The 23,567-nt window shown below is 48.3% G+C and overlaps 1 protein-coding gene across 5 annotated transcripts in view; it reads left to right on the plus strand.

Moving 5' to 3' along the window:
- The window catches only part of DLGAP4 (DLG associated protein 4), a 74,280-nt gene that overhangs the window by 38,221 nt on the left and 12,492 nt on the right, over positions 1–23,567 (plus strand). For 4 of the 5 annotated variants that reach the window (XM_023754454.1, XM_023754455.1, XM_006089501.3 and 1 more), the window contains 3 exons: positions 16,930–17,291; positions 19,943–20,031; positions 20,561–20,979. In XM_023754454.1, the coding sequence (XP_023610222.1) occupies positions 16,930–17,291; positions 19,943–20,031; positions 20,561–20,979 (870 nt within the window). Of the gene's footprint in view, positions 1–16,929; positions 17,292–19,620; positions 19,701–19,942; positions 20,032–20,560; positions 20,980–23,567 lie in introns of all 5 variants that reach the window. The other variant, XM_023754457.1, reaches the window with a different exon arrangement.

Consider the following 23,567-nt stretch of genomic DNA (forward strand, 5'->3'; position numbering starts at 1 on the left):
GAGTAATGGAATGGGGAGGACTGTGGACTAAATCATAGGACTTAGGCATAATTCTTCACTTAGCAGCTTACTTGCTGTGAGATTTGGGCCAAGTCCCTCCATCTCTCTCAGCCTCAGCTTCCTCCTCTGAGAAATGGGACAATATTTCCTGTCATGTGTACATCCCAAAATCAGTAAGACAGATAATGGACTTCCCTTTAAAGTCTTGAGAATCCTAGCACAGTGTTCAAATGCAGTTAAATGCAAGGAAAATGGGGCTCCTAGTCCCCATTTCACAGAAGCAGCAGAGACTTGGAAGTGACTTGCCCAAGGTCATTCAGCACTTGTGGTAAAATTGGCTGAAACCCAGCCTCTCTCTCAGTCTACAAAATGCAGCTGTGTAGGGTTCCTTGTTGGTCAGTCTTTCTAAGGACAGTATACTATGAAACAGATGGTCGCTTTCCCATGTTACTGGATTTAAAATATTGCTCAAGAAGCTCTGATATCAGTGGGCCTGTAAGAGAGGACGAGGGGTAAAGGTTTTGGTGGGGGATCTCAAAGATAGTGATTCTGTATTACAGGTATAGAGTCCTAAAACATTTCTTTGGTGATCATCTTGCCCAGGGACAACAGATACCTTGCACTTGGCAGTTACTTCCAACATTAGGCCCACAGCAGATAGCATCAGTCACAACTCCCTGAGCCTGAACACGGCTTCAGGACCCTTATTAACATAGTCAGGCACAACCAATCAACCAGAAGTAGCACACCCCGTGGAACCTGTACCATCCCCAGCCTTGTACTAGTACAATCCCCAGCTTTTTTTTTTTTTTTGACAATTTTTAAAATATATTTTTATTGATTTCAGAGAGGAAGGAAAAGGGAGAGATAGAAACATCAATGATGACAGAGAATCATTGATCAGCTGCCTCCAGCAGCACCCCCCCCGCCCCGCCCACTGGGGGATCAAGAGTGCAACTGAGGCATGTGCCCTTGACTGGAATCGAACCTGGGACCCTTCAGTCCGCATGCTGACCTCTATCCACCGAGCCAAACCGGCTAGGGCCAATCCCTAGCTTTTACAGATGGGTAGCTGTCCTGGGAGGGGGTGGACTGTTTGAGGGGTGATGTCACAAGTCTCTTTGTGAGAGGGGAAGAGATTGTCAGGATAGCCCAAAGCCTGGGGAGGTGATTAGTATGCTTGCAAAAACATCAGGGCGGAACAGCTCTCAGAGAGGTAAAAGTTGTCAAGGTAAAGTCCGCTTTCATTAGGTGATCTTTGGGATGCTGGCTTGGGCTTGAGATCTTAGTGAAAGTGCACTCTAGCCAGATTCCTCCAGCAGAAAGGAGAGACCAGACTTCTCTTTCACAGTGGCTTCTAAGCTTTGTAGGAATGTGTGTGTTGGTCTTGCTTGTTAGTAAGCTTGTATTTTTGTTTCTTGTGAGACTAGATGCTATGAAAGTTGAACTCTGGGTATTGAAACCTGTAGGGGTTGCTCTCAGCAAATAGAACATGACTTGCTCTGTGATGCTGAGCAAATCCCTCAGTCTCTCTGAGACTTTCCTCAACAGCACAAGAGGAGATGGTGAAAACATCTTGTGGGGGTCAAATATAAGACTCAGGTATAAGGATCTTGGACAGTGTGATTGGGCTACTGTAGTAGCTACCAATTCCTGAGCAAGCACTAACATCAATAGCTATGACTATTAGCTACTAATATGTTCATTGATTTTTTTTTAGGGCGGGAAGGAAGGGAGGGAAAAAGAAACATCGATGTGAGAGGGAAACATAGATCAGTTGTCTCCTGTATGCACCCTGACCAGGGATCGAACCCTCAATCTAGGTATGTTCCTTGACCGGGAATCAAACCCGCAACCCTGTGGTGTAAGGCCCAACACTCCAACCAATTGAGCCACCCAGCCAGGCCTCAGCCAGTTTTTAGAATGTGCCTAACATTGTGCCACTGTGGGGGCAGGATTCTATGGATAGGGTGGGGAGATTGGTGACCTTCCCTTGAATAGGTATTCTTTCAGAATTCATCCCAAATGTCAGGATGTTGTGTTCTTAGAGGTGGTTGGGGGAAAAAATCGAGTAGAAAGAGGAAGGGGGTGTGAGGGAGAAGCCTGTACCCATGACTTGTCCCAGCACCTCTGCCTTCTGCTTGTCAAGTTGCTTCTTACAGACTTCTCTACTTGCTGCATCCTTAGGGTAGTCCAGGGGAAAGGCCCTGCAGGACTGTACCTCTTTTGGGGCAAAGTCAAAGATAGGGCCCTATCTCATGTCAGCAGGCATTTGCCTGGGTACCTCTTCTGGGCCAGTATGGAAACCAGGTGGATCCTTTCTTCATGGGCTCAGATCTAAAGGGAGAGGCCTGCCCTAACCAGTTTGGCTCAGGGGATAGGGCGTTGGCCTACGGACTGAAGGGTCCTGGGTTTGATTCCGGTCAAGGGCATGTATGTCAATTGCAGGCTCCTGGCCCTGGTTGGAGGCATGCAGGAGGTAACCGATCACTGTGTCTCTCTCACATTGGTGTTTCTTTCTGTCTCTCCCTCTCCCTTCCATTCTTTCTAAAAATCAATTGAAAAAAATATTCTGGGGTGAGGATTAAAAAATAATAATAAATAAAAAGGGAGAGGCCTATAAAACAGTGTGATGGCAAGAGCCTGTGGTACATCTAAACATGGGGTATTGACCCAATGAGGGGAACCAAGGCGGAGGTGGGGGGGCAGTCAGGAAAGGCTTTTTAAAATTTTTTAATATATTTTTACTGATTTCAGAGAGGAAGGGAGAAGGAGAGATAGAAACATCAATGATGAGAGATAATCATTGATCAGCTGCCTCCTGCATGTCCCCTACTGGGGATCGAGCCTGCAACCTGGGCGTGTGCACTGACTGGAATTGAACTGTGACCTCCTGGTTCATATGTCAATGCTCAACCACTGAGCCATGCTGGCTGGGCAGGAAAGGCTTTTTTTGAGAGAGTAATGCTGGACCTGAGACCTGAAGGAGGAGGAGGAATTAGGGAGGTGGTAAAGGCAGAAAGCAGCCAGTGCAAAAGCCTGGAAGCTGAGAGCCTGGTGTGTTGGAGGGTAGTGGAGAGAAATTAGAGGGATGCCTGGTAAGACAGGCATGTCAGTAGTCAACACCCTAAAACAGTGGTCGGCAAACTGCGGCTCACGAGCCACATGCAGCTCTTTGGCCCCTTGAGTGTGGCTCTTCCACAAAATACCACACGCGGGCGCGCACGTACAGAGTGATTGAAACTTCGTGGCCCATGCACAGAAGTCGGTTTTCGGTCTGGGCGAGTCTATTTTGAAGAAGTGGCATTAGAAGAAGTGGGGGTACGTTCGCTGAGGTCGACCCCTCAGATTGAGAACGTTTTTAGCCAAGGCCAGCTTAGGAGTACCCTAATTAAGTTAATAACAATGTACCTACCTATATAGTTTAAGTTTAAAAAATTTGGCTCTCAAAAGAAATTTCAATCGTTGTACTGTTGATATTTGGCTCTGTTGACTAATGAGTTTGCCGACCACTGCTGTAGAGGGATATGATCTCTTCTTCCCCAGCCAGTAACCCACAGCCTCTGGTCTGTGGAATCTCTTTAGGGCTGGGATTGGGCAGTTGCTCTGCGGGCCCCTTGCTAAGGAGATGTGTGGGCCTCTCAAGTGATTGTAATCACATTTCCTCACCTGCCAAGGCCTTTCCCACCTGTGTACTCAAGTGATTCACAGCAGTTCTAGGGCAATGGACAGGGCAAGCTAGTATTGTTCACGTTTTATAGATGAGAGAAATTGAGGCCCAGGGAACCTAAGTCATACAATGAGTGAGTGCAGGAACTAGTGCTTATGCTCAAGGACTCCTAACTTACTGGCCATGCCTGTATGTCAGCAGCAGGTATTGGGGGGAAGCAAGTATCAGCTGAGCACATATTCTGAGGATTAGTTTATCATCTCAGGTGGGGGGGCTCTGGACTGCCAGACTTCCCAGAGAAAGGTGTTTTAAGCCCTTACTGTGCTGTCTGAGGCCCTGGTGTTAGTCCTCACATCATTTCCTGTGTAGCTAGGCTGTGTGAACAATTTTCTCTGTCTTTTCTGCCTATTGATAACAATTCTTTGGAGGCAAAAACAAAACAAAACTTGAATTATGAATGTCACATACACAAAAATGATGTCTGATGTTACATCCAGAACGGGGTGTGAAGTAGGAGGGCAGAGAAAGAACAAACATTTCAGGCTGGAAGAAGTCTTAAAGATCACACCCATGGGTGTTTTGTTTGAGTCCATCTCTAGCATCTCCATCATGCTTGTGTCTAGCCTCATCTCCTAGGCAGCTCTGCTTCTTAGAAAGTGCCTCCTAATAATAAAGCAAAATCTGCTTCCCCTTAACAATCTCCACCTTCCCGTCCCCCCTCTGGTTGTAGTGTGACAACCTGTAACTATGTGTATATGTTGATGGTCTTCTGGGTATTTGAGGACAATAGCCATGCCTTTCCGAAGTGCCTCTCTCTTCCAGACCACTACTCCAGTCTCTCTAAGCCCACCCTTGTGTAAGACTAGGTGTGACTCACAGTGCACGTGTGTCACACCCCATTTGTAGCAAATCTGTAACAGACATCACTAATCAGTCACAGTTCTCTTGTTCAGTCAGTCCCAGGCTTTCTCATGCAATGCTGCTCCATGTGGCTACACCCAGTTAGTAGAGGAGGCATTTCATTGTGGCTTCTGTCCTTTATTGTGAGTTTCTTGAGGACAAGGATTACTCACCCTGTGTCCTTAGTGCCTACCCAGTGCCCAATATATGGTTTCTCCTCTGTAAATAAGCACTTGTCATATGGGATGGATTTGAAACTTGTCCCCATGTGGATTGCCCTCTTCTTGTCAGGCTCCAATTTGGCAATGTCCCTTTTCCGGAATCACCAACAGTACCCACATTATCCAGAATTTAGTGGAGGCTGCCCCCTCCCTGATCCTGCACTTTTTTCTGTAGCGCAGTCTCAGACCATGTGTCTGTAGTAGGCAAGAGTTGTGAAGGCATTTTTCCACACATGCTGCCTTCTTTTGTAATTCTTACCTGGGGTTCCACACCCAGGATCTTAATATAAGCTCTGAGGATGAGGCCTAGTTCCTTCCTGTGTATCTGTCCCCAGCCCTGGCACCAAGGCACTCAACATTGCCTGTGTTGACCTGAACTGAACTCATGGTTTTCCCCATTCAATTCTGTACTGTTCATTTCATCCCATCTCTGCCCAGGGTTCTTGGCTCCTGATTCTGTCACCCGATATGCCACCTGTCACTCTAGACACAGTGAATGAGCCTGTTAACACCGTCTTTCTATTCTGGGATACGCTTGGTCATTCAGAATGATGAAAGGAGCCAGCAATCAGGGTGTGCAGGATCTGGCAGTGTCTGGCTTTGCACACTGGACACAGGGGCCTGTGACAGCTTGTAAAAAGCCAGGCTTTTGTGATCCATCACCAGGGTTTGAGACCAGCCCTCCAGAAGTGAGGGTAGTTTTATGAGGCTCTTCTAAGTAGTACTTCCCAAGCTAGGCTCCTGGAACCATAGGGCTTTTGAAAGGCAGCAACAAAGTCCACATGTTAGAACCAGTATTTTAAAAGCCAAATAGTATTTTTCAAAATATATTTTATTGATTTTTCACAGAGCGGAAGGGAGAGGGATAGGGAGTTAGAAACATCAATGAGAGAGGAACATTGATCAGCTGCCTCCTTCACACCTCCTACTGGGGATGTGCCCGCAACCAAGGTACATACCCTTGGCTGGAATTGAACCTGGGACCTTTCAGTCCGCAGACCGACGCTTTATCCACTGAGCCAAACCGGTTAGGGCTCAAATAGTATTTTTAAAGCCAAATCTTGCATTCTCAGCCCCACCCCCCTTCCCACTACCTCACCAGATCAGACAGGGGCTGTATACGTCAAGTTTTTGCATTAGACTGGAGCCATAGCAGCCAGTAACTCTGCCCATCTTCTCCAATTCATCAGCACCCACTACTAGTAGTTATAGCTGTAATGTATGAGAAAAATCATGATCCAATAACCACTTGGAAGCTGGCATCTCTTAAGCTTGGACCCCCAAGGGTGGTGGTAATAAGGTGTCCTGGGGAGTAGGGCAGGGGCCCCTGAGCAGAGCTGTTGACAGAGCCAACTCGGCAGATGGGTCTCTAAGGATAAATAAGACGATGGTTGTGGCAGATTCCAACACAAAATGGGTGAGGGGTAAATGTTGCCTGGCAGGTTGCAGTAGTAGTGATTTTTGAGAAACAGAATGCTATTTGGGGACTTCTGATCAGGAGTTAGAGAGGGCAGAGCTCTCAAGGGCCTTCCTGACCTCTGAAGTCAGGCTGGGAACCTGAAGGCAACTTCCTTCCTTGTTGGGGGGGCACAGGGTGCAGACAGGGAACATACCCACACTCAGAACTTCAGGTAAGGGTCCTGGCTCTGCCACCTGATCCTCAGGGATTTGCCTTTCAGATCCTCGGTTTTCTTGTTTGTACTATGAGGAGGTCAAATTAATCTAGTAGGTCTCAAAATACCATGTAGACATTCTGTATGGATTTAAAAAGGAAAATGGTGCTGCTCCCAGAAACCTGGAGTAGGTGGGAGTTAAAAATCCTTCCCCCGGCCCTTTGAGGGCTTCCAGAACCTGGTTTAAAATCACTGGAATTACAATCTCCTAGGACCACTCCTCTAGCCCTGGAATTTGGAAGCTCCACATCCTTATTTTGATCTCAAGTGCCTGGTCTCCTGTAGATTTAAACTGTGACCTCCATCCAAGACCAACTATGTGACATGGGACAAGTGCCTCACCTCTCTGAACTTAACTTAGAGGTTGTAGTGAGACTTCTTCAAGCTGGGGATGTCCTAGGTGACTGGGAAACACATGTCAGGGGTTTTGGTATTTCTGGTGAGAGGATGTCTGGGACCACACATCTGAAGAAGGGCCTGAGGAAGGGACAGTGGGCAGCCAAGGTCACAGGCAGGACTGAACACCTTTCTCTTCCATGTGCTCAGGTTCTGGTCCAGGGGGTACCAGACCTCTGCCCCCATGGCCAGCAGAGACAGAGGCTTCCATCATCTAACTCATTCAGAGAAAATCATCAAACCCAGGGATAGGGGTCCATAGTAGCCCTGACTAGAGAACTAGCCTAGCCAAGAGCTCAACCACATCCTGCTAGGTATCACCTAACTCTAGCCCTGGGCAGTGTGGTGAAGTAGTAGCTAACAGCAGCTGGCTCTAAATCAGAAAGGCTGAGCTCAAATCCTTTTTTGTGACCTTAGGCTAGTCACTTCTCTTTGAGCCCCACTTTTCTCCTCTTTAAAATGGAAGTGATAAGCCTGGTGACGAGTTGGTGAGCTAATATAATTAAAGCACTTAATGCAAGGTCAGTTCATTAATTAAAGCACTTAATTCAAGGTCATTTCATGGCTAGTCCTCAGTCAGGAATAATGCTCTGAGGCTTGTGAAGTCTTTTGATGAGCAGCTCCCCATCCTCTGAGAACCACCTGACCTGAACTGTAGGGTTCATGTGGGGAGCATTGTTTAATCCCTTCCTATAGCCCCTCTGGCTTGAACATGTCAGGACAAAAACCCTCACACCCTTGACCCCAACTGGGGTGTGAACAATGCTTCTGAAGAGCAGCTGTCTCTAGAGGGTCAGAGAATGTGGCCCTGGCAACCAAGCAGGTCCCTTTTAGGCAGCTGTACCAGGCCTATGGGGAATGGTCATCTGTGCTCCAGATGGGGCTCTCCTGCCACCTATGTCCTGGTGCCAAGAGCCTGAACCAGACCTGGCCTGCCACCCAGAAGGGGCTTTCTCTGCTTTCACCCAACTGGACTTGAACACCACCAGAAGCACCTCCTGACTGCCTCAATTTCAAGGTTCCCAAGGGTATCCTGCCTTTCCAAGGAAGAGGCTCTTATAGACAGGCTTTCTGGGAGCAGGGGGAGAGCGGCTAGAGCAGCCGTGGGCAAACTACGGCCCGCGGGCCGGATCCGGCCCGTTTGAAATGAATAAAACTAAAAAAAAAAAAAGACCGTACCCTTTTATGTAATAATGTTTACTTTGAATTTATATTAGTTCACACAAACACTCCATCCATGCTTTTGTTCCGGCCCTCCGGTCCAGTTTAAGAACCCATTGTGGCCCTCGAGTCAAAAAGTTTGCCTACCCCTGGGCTAGAGCCTCAGAAGGAGCAAGAAGGTCTGAGGGCAGCTGCTCTAGCAGTCACAAATTGTGTGCTACAGGCCATGGTAGGTGACAAGCATGGACCTGCACAATATTTTTTAAAACTTTGAATTAACTAACTCTATTTTAAAATTCAGAGGTTTGTTTATTTTTGTAAGTCCAAAATTCTGGCTTTTTGCACACATTTGGTAGCTCTAACAATGCTGGACCCACATCTCTACATGGCAGCTTTGGGCCAGAAGGGGTTAGATGCCTGGTCTCCTGTAGACATTTAAACTGTGACCTCCATCCAAAGCCAGTCCACTTAGCTTACAGCTGGGGAAACTAAGGCTCAGAAAGGATCAGACTCTGTGTCAGGTAGTCAGACACACAGCCCACCATGGCCAGTGTTGAGTTTAGAACCTTGCAGTGTGGCCTCACAAAGCAGAGCTTTTGTAACACTGCCACTCATCTATAAAACATCAGTGATAAATATCTCCCCTACTAGGCCTGTATCTGGAGTAAAGTAGCACCTGGCCCAGGACTCACTCAGTAATGATGCTTTTAAATCTGTACATATGATATGCCTTGCCTGGAAAATGTTGCTGGAAGCACTGCTTACTTTCTCTTTCTGTCACCTTTCAGAAATGGTTATTTTCAAACAACTTCTGATGCTCAGTGGTTAGGATTTGTTTGCCAGGGCTGACCAGCAGACCCTGAGCGACAGATGAATGATTACTCTGACACAGGTTGTGCTGTGAAAGAGAGGGCTAAGGGACTGCCTGGCTAGAGGGACCAGAAAGCCCCATTCGCCTGCCTCTTCAGGCTTTTCTTGTAACAGCAGTTGGGGATAAAATTTATATTTTAGATACAATCAGTAGGGTAAGTAATCTTGGGAGGACACATGCGTCTGCAGTGTCCTTTAAGCAAGGACATCTAAAGATTACGCATAAATATTCCAGCAAATTCCCAAGGGTCCATCCATACATATACAGACTTGTTTGGAAAGGCCAAGGAATAATTAGGGGCGGTCACCTTCAGCCAACTTCCCTTGATTGGAATTTCCTCCTTACACACTTTCCAGCCAAGTCTTGAGCTTCTCTACATTTGTTGAGTTCTCATTCTCACAGTCTCACTGCCCAACTTTAAGCAGAATTGCTCAAGGCTCTACCTCCCACCAGATTGTGTGTGTGTATCTGTCTATGAGTGTGTTGGAGGCTGACCTCAAGGGAGTTCAAAGTCTGAGCCAACTTAAGAGTCAGAAGTAAATCATTCAGTTTCCCTGAGTCTCATTTTACCCAGCTATCAAATAGGAATTTGTTCATTCATTCAATAAATACTGAGCCCAGCAATATATTGGGCCTGGTGCTAAGAAGGCATCCTAATTTTATGTGATAGTTAAGGTCTCCAAGGGTGGGAACCTGTATTAAGATACTCAGGATCCTTATCTGGTAGGCAAGAGAGGCAAAAGACAAGTGAACCAATCAGTTGATCAGTACTTGAATAAAACAAACAGGATTCTCAGAGAAAGCATAACAGTTCTAGATATGGTGGTCAGCAAGTCCCTCATTTGAGTACGTGACATCTGAGCTGAGACTTGAAATCAGGATGAGAATAAGCAACATACAGACAGAGACACACACACAGTCTGGTAGGAGGAAGAGTTGAGCAACTCTGCTTAAAATTGGGCATGAGATCATGAGAATGAGAGCTCAACAAACCCTAAGCACTGAGCATCGTAAGTTGTTTGAAAAACAACCATTTCTGAAAGGTGGCAGAGAGAAAATAAGCATGCAGTGGGGAGGGGGGTAATTACTTCAAACAGAGAATAACAGGTACAAAGGTCCTGAGGTAGGTACGTGTCTAGAGTGAGGAGTAGCAAGAGGCTGGTGAGGCTAGAATGGAATGAGTGAGGGGAAAGTGTAGGAACTGAGGCTGGAGAAGGAGGGCATGGGTCAGTTCCTATTGTAGGCCGACGTAGGCAATGTGGAGTCTCTTCTTCATGAAGTAGAGAGCCTCTGAAAAGCTTTAGAAAGGGGAGGAAGCAATTCAATTTATATTTTAAAAAATTCCTCCGGCCGAGGCCGGTTTGGCTCGGTGGATGGAGCGTCGGCCTGCGGACTGAGGGGTCCCAGGGGTAGAAGGTGGAAGCCTAGACCAGTCTGCTGGGGATGAAAGAAGCAGGTCCCTGTAAGATGTGCTTTTGTCTGGGAGGAGGAGGAAGAGGGAGTGCAAATTCCCAGGCTTCTGGAGTATGTAACTGAGTACATGGTGTCCCTCTAAAAAAAAAAAAATTCCTCCGACTGCTGTTTGGAGAGTGGTTATGGGTGGGTTGGGCCACAAGCAAAGCAAGGAGGCCAGGGGTAGAAGGTGGAAGCCTAGACCAGTCTGCTGGGGATGAAAGAAGCAGGTCCCTGTAAGATGTGCTTTTGTCTGGGAGGAGGAGGAAGAGGGAGTGCAAATTCCCAGGCTTCTGGAGTATGTAACTGAGTACATGGTGTCCCTCTTGGAGAGTTAGGCCAATGTGGGGGAGGAGAGGATTCAGATTCATGCTGTACATGCTCAGCTTGCCATGGCCTTAGCACTTCACCCAGCGCTGCCTAGTGCACTGGGCTATTGAAATAGGAAGTGATACACCCTCCCAGCTGCTGTCAGGTCTGCATGCTGTAAAATCCTCTTGACTGCAGGCTAGTTTAGGGGGACTTTATGAGGGATTCTAGGTGCAGAAGAAAGATGCCTCCGTTTTCATTGCCCAGATGGCTCCAGGAAGCCACGGACCTCATCTAAAAGGAGGTAGCCCTCTCAGGCCTCCTTGCCTCTGTCCCTATCTTCCCTTCACCAGCTAAATTATCTAAACTCCACTTTGCCAAGCTGTGCCCTGCTCAAATCTGTCTTCCTGTATCTTGGGCTATGCTGCCCTGCTTCTTTGCTCAGAGAGGATCCCCTCCCTGAAAGCACTGCCTTTCCTTGTCACTCAGTGTCTCTCCTTCCAGACCCAGTCAACCTTAATGTCTTCCCAAAAGGATGTCCCAAGGAGTGATCATTCTTTCCTTCATCCAGAAACCACGGTAACAGGAGTTACAGGGACCCACCCCATGATTACACAAAGCATCATCATTATCATCGTATCTGTCATCTCCTTGGCTCCTACACACAGTATATTGGATATCTCACCCCATTTGCTGAGTGAAACAATTAACGTACTCAAGGCTGCTGCCTCCATGTGACCCTCACTTGAGTTAATGCAATGGATAGGATACAAGGTAGTGGTCAGCCTTCAGGCAACCTGGGTTCAAGCCCCAGCCCCAGCACTGCCTAGGCTGGGAGATGAGCCAGGATGAGTTGCTCCACTTCTCTGAACCTCACCTTAAAGTGGGGTAATGACAGACCTACCTCTCACATATACCCATGTGGAGGATTCACTTGGCCAAAGTATAGTCAATTCTCATTATTCATGGTAGTTATGTTCATAAAGTCTCAGAAACACTGAGATAGCAAATATTGAACCATTGCTCCTAGGGGAAATGTAGGGACCTGAAAGCCTTGATTGATTTTCACCCACCAATCAGCATGTAACCTTGTTTTGTGTGTGTTTCAGTTTAAAGAATACTAGACAGCACTTCAGCACTACACTTGGGGAAGGGGGGCATTTTAAACAGAAATCACCAACAAAAAGCACAAAAATGTGAAAAACACAGCACTAAAGAGACCAGGAAAAGAACACTTGCTTATAACTTTAAACTAACTCTTAAGGCACAGTGAGGGATGTGACTTCCAGACTGACACAGTGGGAAAGGGGGGGTCACATGGGCTGCCAATAGGAAAGTGGTTCTGAGAAGGCAGTCTGTCCCTGATCCTGACCTAGCTAATTGAATTCTCTCCCAGCTTCCCCTGCTTTGGGGGAAGAAGCAAAGGGAAAGAGGGAGGAATTTGAGGCTGGATGGGTGGGAGTCTTCAGTACTATTTGTACCATATACAAATGAGTTGCTGGATTTAGCTGTGTGGTTTGACAGGTTATGCAGTGAGAGAGGGCATGGGATCTTATAGGTCCTCAGCCTCCCTCTGAAAAGCCTATTCCTAAGGTTGGCAGAGGCAGCAAAAAGAGTTTAAGGAGTTCTGGCTCTGCGTCCAGCTCTGTCCCTTCATGTGGGGCCTTGAGTGGGCCCCATTGCCTCTTCTGTAAAGCCTGCTGTCATGGCTCCCACAGTCTGGTCCCCTGCATCCGTCCCTATTCTAGACCTCTTCTTCAGTCCCCTGCCCAGTTTGGGCCCCTGGGAACCAGCAAGCACAAGGGCTATGCTAGGCCTCAGGACTACTAGCAAGTGCATCTTGGCCTCCAAGGCACGTGCAGGGGGCCAGCTCCCTGGGTTTGCTGTGTCCTCCAGTCATAGCCCCTCTTCTGAACATCTGAAGCTCTTGTTTAGCCATCTTATACACCTTGACATTAAAAAACAAAATGCAGAAACAAAATTTATTCTGGCATAATAAATAGGGTTTGCTGGATAAAATCTTGGGGCAGAGGCAGAAATGAGACAAAAGGACTCATTAGAAGAAGCAAGGACTTGTACAGTGTGGGGCAGGGAGTCTGGGCTGGATGTTTATGGCCAGGACAGGTTGCATGGAGGAGGCGTCACACACTGGCTTCTGTCTGAACCTTGGCATGAGGGATTGGCATGGCCATGATGGGGGCAGGGAAGCATGTGGCTCCTGGGGGTGGTGGTTCAGTGTACACATGCTGCTGTGGCTCAGCAATGCTTCATTCAGGATCTCTGAAAATATAAAACACAAGGACCAGCTGGAGGAGATGGTCACACCGGAGGGATGCTCACTTCTAGGCTTCCAAGGCAAATCTGAACGTCTTCCAGAGTGAATGGACAAAGAGTTGGACCTACGTGCCAAGGGGTTAATTGTGGCACATACAATGTCTCCCTAGGGCAGGAAGGGCAATAGTCACAGTCTGGCCAAGTCCAACATCTTGGGTCTCTGGGGCACTTGCTTCTTCTAAAGTTTAATTGGCAAATGTTGGTTGTGCATTTCTGGGCTGGACACTGGTCCACTGACACACACAGGACACACTCAGAATCATGGCCACAGCCCTGAGTGCTCCAGCTGATCCACAAAGAGAGGAAAGGGGCAGACTCTGCCTGAGCCAGAAAGAACAGGGTGAAGAACTGGGTGAAGTATGAGAATCAGGGAGGACATGAAAAGGAATTCTGGCAGAAACAAGTGCACGTGCAAAGGCTTGGGTGCATGAAGAGTGAGCTGTGTTTGGGAAAGTGCATTTGGCTCTCTGATGCTGCAAGAAGCATGCTGGGGAGTGGGAGGACAGGAAATGAAACTGCACAGATAGGTGAATAGGACCAAACCGAAATTGTCCAAATTTGGGAGGCAGTTAGAACCTTGGATACTAAAGTGCTGGGAGCTTTCACTAAATAACTGTGACTTTTGGGAACTGGGTGCAGGGTTTGTATCAATGATGAGATTAATTTTATTATCCAACAAATATTTATTGAGAGCATTCTGTACTTGAAGTATTACTCTTGGCCTGAGATTACGACCTGCTGTGCCAAGACAGACAAGAGTTCCCCCAACTGTTCTAGTCCTATAATCATCAAGCAAATCCCTAAATGAGCTAAGACAAATGTGATAGGTCCTCTGATGGAGATCCTGAGTGATATGAGAGTAGAGGGCAATCAAAGGAGGCCTCTCTGAGGATGACAGTTGAAACGTGAGGAGGTGAGAGCAGCTTTCCAGGCAGAAAGAACAACATGTATAAAGCTGGGAGGAAGTGTAATGGGTATGAGAAACACAGGATGGCTGGAGTGTGATGTTGGAAGGGGCTGGGGAGGCGATGGCCTGTGTAACTAACATTTCACACATGTGAAATGAGAGGTGTCCTATGCAGTCAGGTCCCATCCCCATGCCCTGGGGAGGACAGTGCTCAGAGCCAAGGGATGCTTGCCACCCAGAGAGCCCATGAGGCCCCGAAATCCTCTCTGTTAGTTACACTGCCTATCTGGCTGGGACCTGTGCCCCAGGAGACAGAGAATCCAAGATAAGTTCACTTTTCCTCTTATCGCATCTGGCCATCTGGCCTGGCCTCCCGATAGGTTGCTTTCTGTCTGAGTGGCTGCCTCAGCCAGGGCTCACGGCCTCTGAGAATACGTCAGGACTCTGGGCCTAGACAACCCTGAGAGCGAGATTAGAAAGTTAGTCCTCATTCAGTCCAGACCCCAGACTGTGGGCAACCCCATTGTATCCTGGGGTGGGGAGGTTCCCTCTTCCACACAGATCCCTAAACACAGACAAATCAATTCCTGAAATCCCCAGTGAGTCCTGGCTTCAGCACTCTGCTCTCAATGTCCAGCTCTTGGGGGAAAGTGCCCCTCAGCTAATCAGAGACCCACCCATCCTCCCTACCAGTGGCTGAGGAGCGGTAAAATTTTGGCTCCCACCCCTATAACAGAAACCAGTAGGAGCCATGCCAGCCCTGGGCCTGTCTGAGCCTTAACCCCTGTGATACAGCCTGTGTAATCACTGTGCATGTATTTAGTCTTTTGTCATTTCATCACCTGTGCAAGTTCATGTATCCATAGTCAAGATACAACAGTTCCATCAATTAACACACACAAGGATTCCTCTTGTCACCTTCTTATAACCACACTTACATCCCACCTCTTGTCCATCACCCTCTCCCCCAAGCTGCCCCACAACCACCAATTTGTTCCCCGTCTCTATAATTAGGTGATTTCAATAATTTTTAAATATGCTTTTATTGATTTCAGAGAGGAAGGGAGAGGGAAAGAGAGAAACATCAATGATGAGAAGATAATCATTGATCTGCTGCCTTCTGCACGCCCCACACTGGGGATCGAGCCTGCAACACAGGCATGTGCCCTGACTGGGAGTCGAACCGTGACCTCCTGGTTCATAGGTTGACACTCAACCACTGAGCCAGGCGATTTCAAGAATTTTTTAAATAAAAGTATACAGTATGTAACTTTCTGAGATTGCTTTTTTCACTCGGCATTATTCACTTGTTGCTTATATCAATAGTTCATTTATTTTTATTGCTGAGTAGTATTCCATAGTCTGGATGTACCAGTTTCTTACTGTTATTCACCCACTGAAGGACATCTAGATTGTTTCCAGTTTTGGGTGATTACAAAATAAGCTGCCATGATCATTTAGGTTTTTGTGAACACTTTACCATTTCTATGGAATAAATGCCCAAGAGTAAATTGCTGGGTTGTATGGTAATTGCATGCTTAGTTTTAAAAGAAACTGCCAAACCATTTTCCAGGGTGATTATGTCATTTTACATTTCCACTAGCAGTATGTGTGATTCAGTTTCTCTGCATCGTTGCAAGCATTTGGTGTTGTCACTGTTTTTTATTTTAGCCATTCTGTTAGATTTGTTTAGTGATAATCCATAGTGACAGATGGAGAGATTTTGTGTCTTGTCCATAGCCCCTGTGGCACCTGGGCCTCGTTTTGTGGGATTCCATTGGGCCTTCGCCCTCTCCATAACTGGTAGCTCCTTGAGGTTAGGCTTAACCTCACTCATCTGGCTCCTGCTCCCAGCCTGGCCTGGACCCATGGAGAGGCTTGTTCCAGTCCTCATGGGGAAAAGGCAGTTGAGGTTAAGATGCTGAGAAAAACCACTGGGTCTAACTCAGCCCCTCACAGCAAGTAGCTCCTGCTGTTTGAAAAGCACCTTCCAGCCCGGCCAGTCTTTCTCAGTGGTTAGTGTCGACCCCTGAACCAAAAGGTTACTGGTTCTATTCCTGATTAGGGCACATGCTCAGGTTACAGGTTCAATCCCCAGTAGGGGGCATGCAGGAGGCAGCTGATTGATGTTTCTCATAGATGCTTCAATTTCTATCCCTCTCCCTTCCTCTCTCTCAAAAAAATAAACACATTTAAAAAGAAGAAAAGCACCTTCCATTTTGGGCAAAAAGTTCAGCATTAAGAAGCCATCTGTGGGCCTTTGGTGTTTTGTGCCCCTACTGTGAGCCAGCCCTAGGACACGCTGGGAATGGGATTCAAAGATTACATCAACTCCCACCCATGGCAGGTCCTGGTTCCCTGAATCTTGGTGGAGAACGGGAAGTCAGACCAGATGTGATGGTGTCTTGAGGGAGGCAACTGGTGTATAGGTTTTCACACAAGAGGAGGAGGTGGGATGGGAATGGCAAGATGGGAAAAGGGTTAGCTGGGCCCTGAGGGATGTGTTGGTCTTTGCTCAGACATAGATGGGACATCCAAGTAGAGAGAACAGGGGTAGAGGGAAGGTAGAGTAGAAGGAAAGGAGCAGTAGCAGGGAGCAGTAGGTCTCTCAGTGAGCCTGAGGAAAGCAAGGTCAACCATTCCTTAGCCGTCCTGACCTTCACTCTGTTGTCACTGCCTCCCCTGTCAGGCTCTGTCACAGCCTCCGGCACCATGAATTTCACCTCCTAGCCCATTCCACTGCTAGATAATACCGTTGTGTGTGTGACTGTGGTGAGGTGGAGGTTGTCTTTGGTCCACGTTGGCTTCCCCCACTAGACTTGGCCTTGGCGCCTAGCATGAGGGTGGCCAGGGCCTATGTCTGTCTTGGTCATTGCTGTGTCTAATCCTCATTCTCCTGCTCCAGAAATCCTTGCTGAGGGAACTGCTGAGGCCAGGGCTAGAGCCAGGTCAGGTAGGGCTTCAGACTTGAAAGGGGCTTAAGAGAGTTGGGGGGGCCTCACCTTGTCCCTTGCCCTCCTCTCATCCATCTGCAGGTTCATCATGCCTAGTAGCGTATAAGAAGACCCCACCACCGGTCCCTCCACGTACCACATCAAAGCCGTTCATCTCAGTCACGGTCCAGAGCAGTACTGAGTCTGCCCAGGATACCTACCTGGACAGCCAGGACCACAAGAGTGAGGTGACAAGCCAGTCGGGCCTGAGCAACTCGTCGGACAGCCTGGACAGCAGTACTCGACCGCCCAGTGTGACACGGGGTGGAGTCACCTCAGCTTCTGAGGCCCCAGAACCACCCCCAAAATATGCAGCTCTGAAGAGTGAACAAGGGACACTGACCAGCTCCGAATCCCATCCTGAGGCCATCCCCAAAAGGAAACTGTCATCTATAGGAATACAAGTAGGGGCCCCTTTTTGCACTCTGTGTCATCAATTCGCTCTGTGCACCTGTCTGTGTGTAATTACATCTAGTGAAGGCCCACTACGTCTCCTGGGTGAAAGTGGTTTATCTGTGTATTTGGGGGGATCTAGTCGCAAGTGGCCAAATCAAATTCCACCATTAGCCATACTTTCCTTGAGTTTGCCCACACGTGCTGCAAAGTCTGCAACCGTGGATACCTGTCCTTCCTCCTCCAATGGGTCATCCCAGTGAATGTAGTTACACTCAGCCAGCCATCTCCTGTCCGCTGTTTGTCCATTGTCTGTCTGTCCACTCCACCTTTTGCCCTGCCAGCCAATGCGTGGGAGGCGGGACTGGCCTAACAGTTCTCTAATCCAAGGTCAACTCGGGTGTGGAGGCCACAGTCCCACTTGGCAGTGGGAGCAGCGTGGAGCATAGACACGGATGGGCCGGGGCCCAGGACCCAGGGCCCTTGAGCCACAGGGGATACTCAAGGGGAACTTTGCCCAGAGCCCTCTTGGACCCTGGGGACAGGTAGGTGGCTCAAGGCACCAGGCCTACGTCAGATTGAGAAGTGTGATGCCGTTCCAGATGCCTCCCTCCATGGGAAAGGATCCAGGGAGATAACTTTCCAGGACCAAGTGGCCAGAGCCAGGTCTGCTCACTGGAAGCCCAACTCACTCTGCACCCATGGCCATGATGACACACAGCAGGGCAGGGTGCACTAGCTTCCCCTCCACTGCTTCACTGCACCTCCTGCATGCACCTAGTGTCAGTAATCTGTAGAGCTGGGAAAAGTTGGGCCCTGCCTTGCAGTTTTTAAGAGTTGCTCTAAATCCAGATTGAGAGGTTTCTCCTTGCTCTGGCTAGACCTCCAGACTAAAGTGGAGCACACCTGGCAGAAAAGGCAGCTACAGTGGGCCACGAGCTTGAGGAGGTGGAACTGCTCCCGTCCCCCACCCCCCACCCCGCCTCAACCCCAGGGGACAGTCAAGAAGATGAAGGTGGTGTGCATTGTGGCTTAGGGTTGGAAGGGATCTCCATTTTCCCAGCCGCCCCTGAGCAGGGACATAGCCAAGTAGATAACAAAGCACTAGAATGCCAAAGGAACGTGGTACACAAAGGGGACTGAATGGACCAAACAAGGCTCACTGAGCAATTTCTTGCACTTGCCTGAAATTTTTCCCCCCCAAGAGGCAGCTCTGGACTTCAGTTTCTCTGCATATATAAGGAGAGAGTTGGCCAGGAGACGCTCCTGTTTTCTGGGCTCCTTCATGAGGGATCCAGCCCCTGCCCTATACAGTGCTCCAGGAGGGATTCCCAGGAACACAGAAAGTAGCCTCATCTCTGACCATTAGTCCTGACCGCCCAGAGTCTTTGGGTAGCTCCGCCCTCTCCTGGCTAAACCAGATGCTCTCACCTTTCTGGAAGGTCTGAGGAGAGTTAGGCTCATCCTTGATTCCTTTACTCAGAAGTATACACAGGGATAAGGACTGTAGTTCTTGGGCCCATCCTGGGCTTCCCCTTCCCGGATCCACCTCTACCCCCATTCCGTGCTCCTGTCCAGTGATGCTGCATTTCCCAAGCTTGCTTTTGCTGAAGGAGAAATGTGGCCACATCCCCATGGCGGGGAGGAGCCTGGTGCTCGGTCCCCTGGCCCAGAAAGCTCCCTGGCCCCTGCTTCTTCCATAGAGCCAAGAGACTGGAGAGTCTCCAATTTCCAAGGATAACCTGGCAGCCCTTGTCCCATTCCTTTGTGCCTCAAGCCCTGAGTCAAGTGTGGGTTCTCCCTCATTCATGACAATCATGGAAGGGCTGGCGTGGCTACTCCATGGCCACACACCTTTGTCCCAGAAAAGAAAGGCAGGCCTAGGGCATCATCGTTGCTGTGTTTCCTTCTACTTCACAGGAGTATAGACAGAGAGTGCTAGCTTTGCACTTGGCCCTGGCCCTGGCCCTTCCTACTGCTTCCCAGGCAGACCAGTGCTAAAGGTAACCTCAGCCAAGTGTGAGTGAGGCCCAGGAACGGCATCTTATAGAGTCCAGGGACTTTGCCATCTTTCCCATTGGTGACCATTTTCAAACCCAGAACTGCTGTCCAAGTTTTGCCCCTAGTACAGGTACCTCCAGCCTGTCCTTCAGCTGCAGGGTTGGGGAACTGAACACTGTTGCCTTGAGACAGCCCCATCTTCAACTACACCAGATAACGGCTGTGGCTTTGTGTGTGTGTGTGTTTTCTTTCTCTTTCGTCGTCCTTTCTCCCTCTCTCTCTCTCTCTCTCTCTCTCTCTCTCTCTCTCTCTCTCTCTCTCTCTCTGATGCGTGTAAAGGAGAGGACTAGAAGGAACGGTTCCCACCTCTCGGAGGACAACGGACCCAAAGCGATCGATGTGATGGCACCCTCCTCAGAGTAGGGAAAGCCAGTCATCTCCACCCCATCCCACCTCCTGCCCGCCTCCGCGCGAATGAGCAGTGCCCGGCTTAACCTGGTCCGGCCTTGGGCCCACGTGCAGTGTCCGCATGCCTCGTGTTCGTCTGTCCAAATGTCCGTTTGCGTCGTCCCACTAATGTGAATTTCAGCATCAAGTGTGGTGTTTGTTTTTTATTTTTGTCTTTGTCTCCGTGCCGTTGCTGTCCTTGTCCTTCAATAAGGTTGACTGCATTCAGCCAGTGCCAAAAGAGGAGCCCAGTCTCGCTACCAAATTCCAGTCCATCGGGGTTCAGGTAGAGGACGACTGGCGGTAAGTCGTATGGAGGTGGTGGCTGCTTCTCCCCTCTCCTCTTCCTCCCTCTGCTCTCACCTCCCCTGTGCCTTCTCCTCCTGCTCTCCCTAACCCACTTCTCCTTGCTGAATTTCTAATAACCAAGCTGGGTTTGGGTGTGGGCTGTGGCCCAGGAATGGGAGGCCGGGCAGGCAGGTGGGTGGGTAAATGAGCAGTTGCTATGTGAGATGAATCAGCCCACAGGGGGCCACAGCTGGGCTGAGACGTGAGCTACCCCAATGTTGGTGGTCTTCCTGGCCCCGCTGCAGCAAACAGACAACCTTATGACCTTGTCCTTGTGTGTGTATGCGTGTGGGTGTGGGCGGGGCCAGGGCTGAGCAGAGAATGAGACGGGGGCTGTGGGACCCGCTTCAGGCGCATGGTGAGCAGATGATGCATCCGTTTCTCTGTCTCCCGTGTGTCCGGGTTGGGGTGGCCTCTGATCTCTGGCTCTCTTGGTGACTCTTATCTCTTCCTGTCCCGACCCCACTCCACCCCCCACCCACAGAAGCAGCGTCCCCTCTCACAGCATGTCCTCCCGACGGGACACCGACTCAGATACCCAGGATGCCAATGACTCGAGCTGTAAGTCATCTGAGAGAAGCCTCCCAGACTGTACCCCACACCCCAACTCAAACTCCATCAGCATTGATGCCGGCCCTCGGCAGGCCCCCAAGATTGCCCAGATCAAGCGCAACCTCTCCTATGGAGACAACAGCGACCCTGCCCTAGAGGCATCGTCACTGCCCCCACCCGACCCCTGGCTTGAGACCTCCTCCAGCTCCCCGGCAGAGCCAACACAGTCAGGGACCTGCCGCCGAGATGGCTACTGGTTCTTGAAGCTACTGCAGGCAGAAACAGAGCGGCTGGAAGGCTGGTGCTGTCAGATGGACAAGGAGACCAAAGAGAACAACCTCTCTGAAGAAGGTAGGTGCTACAAGGACATTGTCCTGGGTGAGGGGAGAAGGGATGGACACTAGTTCTCCAGCTTCTGACCAGACGGCCTCAAGCCTCCTAGTGGGAAGGGTCCTTTAGGTTCTCTTTCTGTATCAGCTGTGAGCTCATCTCTTATTTTCTTTTTTTTTTCCCCCCATCTATCCATCTACCTAGCCAAATCTTTTTCCAGAGAAGACTTATGGCCATAGCTGCCAGTTGAGCAGGCTGTGAGGTCAGTCACACCTGGGTTTGAATCCTAGCTCTTTCCTTACTAGTGAAGTGACCTTGTTCAGGTTACTCTGAGCCTGTTTCCTGATGTTATGTAGAGCTAATCCTACTCTCTAGCTGCATAAGCACATTGTGAGGATTGAATGTGGCAATCATGTAAAGGACCCAACAAAGTGCTACTGTACCATAATTATGCCTTCGGCAGCTCTGTATTGAGCACCTAGCACAAAGGATCTGTGGGCCTCAACAGGGTTCAAGGAACTATGAATCGGTGAGACAGAAGTCATCTACTTTTCCACTTATGTTTCTATCTATACCATGCCTATTTCTAAATATTCCCCTGAGAAATTAGTTCAAGAAAACTAGAAATATGTAGGGAGCCTAAATTCACAGGTGGTTAATATATAGGAGAGTGGTGGTTTGGAGGCAGGCTCCTGTGGGAAGCTCCAGGCCACAGTGCCAGGAACCACACCTGTATTGGCCTGGTTCAGCCAAGGCTGCAGTCTTCAGCCAGCCCCTTGCGCAGAAAGTCCAAGAAGACCAGGTCTGCAAGGTATCCAGAGGGTCGGAGCCAGCATCTCACTGACCCCTGATGGGATGGGGCCTGAAGAAGCACCCTCTGATGACTGATGACTCAAAGAGTGCTTCAGAGTCACTGTTTTCACTGTCCTCTAGGCCAGTTCCTATCTTTTTTTTTTTTTTAACTAAAGCATTAGCATTCTTAGTTGTTTGTATTGATTTTTAGAAAGAGAGGTAGGGAGAGAGAGCTAGAAACATCGATGAGAGAGAAACATCGATCGGCTGCCTCCAGCACGCCCTCCTACTGGGGGTCCAGCCCACAAGCTGGGCATGTGTCCTGACTGGGAATTGAACCAATGACCTCTTGGTTGAGCCACATCAGCTGGGTCAGTTCCCACTGTGTGTGTGCAGGGAACTGTTGTGAGGTATTTACCTATTACTTTTTACAATAGTATTTTAAAAATTGGAACGGAGACAAGGATCAGTGAGAGCACTAAAACGCTAACAAGCCATCCAACCCACTGCCCTGCCTTAGCCTTATCCACTGTCAGCCTCATCAGCTGCATATTCTGTGTTTGTATTTACCTTCACATTTCTTCTTTTAATGTGATTACCTTTTATTTCAACTCTAAAATTCATTATCATTATATATTGATTTCCTGCTATAATAGATGAGTATTTAGCTCTGTCACCTCCACCTCCTGTCTTACCCTCCATATATTACATCACAGTTTTGGGTTAAATAACAACCAATATTTCTGTTTACTAAGAGCATGTAAATATTGTTCACTGCAGAGCCAAATAATATATTATGGTTTCTTTTCTTTTTCTTTTTTTAATATATTTTTATTGATTTCAGAGAGGAAGGAAGAGGGAGGGGAAAGATAGAAACATCAATGATGAGAGAGAATCATTAACTGGCTGCCTCCTGCACGCCCCTCACTGGTGATCGAGCCCACAACCCAGGCATGTGCCCTTGGCTGGAATCGAACCTGGGACCCTTCAGTCCGCAGGCCGACGCTCTATCCACTGAGCCAAACCAGCTAGGGCTATTTTCTTTTCTTACACATTTTGTTTTTCCTAGGATGAATAGTTGCCCCATCTTTCTTATATACTTTATTTTCTAAACTCTTATTTGTAATTTTTTCATATGCTCCACCAGATCTGCTAACCCTCCAGATGTGCACACATGATTTCCTGTTTTCCCTGCTGTCCTCTCCTATCCTCTGCTCTGATCTAGCCAGGTAGCTTTCTGGGCCTGCTGCCTAGCTGCTGTCCAGTGACTTCCCTTTTGGTCTTGGGACTGCCCTTGGCCACTTTCCCATGATGGACACCATGCTTTTTGGACCACATGTTCTTTTGCTTTCTTGGCATCAATCAGTCCCTCATCTTACTAGAGCATACCTTCAACTGGAGGTAAATTTTTGGAAACTGCCATGTCTTTAATTCAGACCTCACACAGTTTGCTGGGTGTAGAGTTGAAAGTAATAAATAAAAATTATATATAAATGTATTTATATGTATATACAATTTATATATATATATATATATATATATATAAATAAAGTAGAAAATAGTTTTCCCTCAGAATCTTAAGGGCTGTATGTAATGTGTTAGCTTTCATTGTTTGTAATGAAAAGTTTGGTGCCATTCCAATTCTTAGTCCTTTGTATTTTTTTTTTATCTTGGAAGCTATTAGGATCTTCACTTTATTTACCTTGTGAAACTGCTCAATGATGTGCTATGGAATGGGTCTTTGTCCACTTATTGTGCCAGTAACAAATAGAGCATTTCTAAAGGGTGTCCCAAAATTCACGCAAGAAGTAATTTTG

This window comes from Myotis lucifugus, unplaced genomic scaffold (assembly GCF_000147115.1).
Source record: "Myotis lucifugus unplaced genomic scaffold, Myoluc2.0 scaffold_60, whole genome shotgun sequence".
Lineage (NCBI taxonomy): Eukaryota > Metazoa > Chordata > Mammalia > Chiroptera > Vespertilionidae > Myotis > Myotis lucifugus.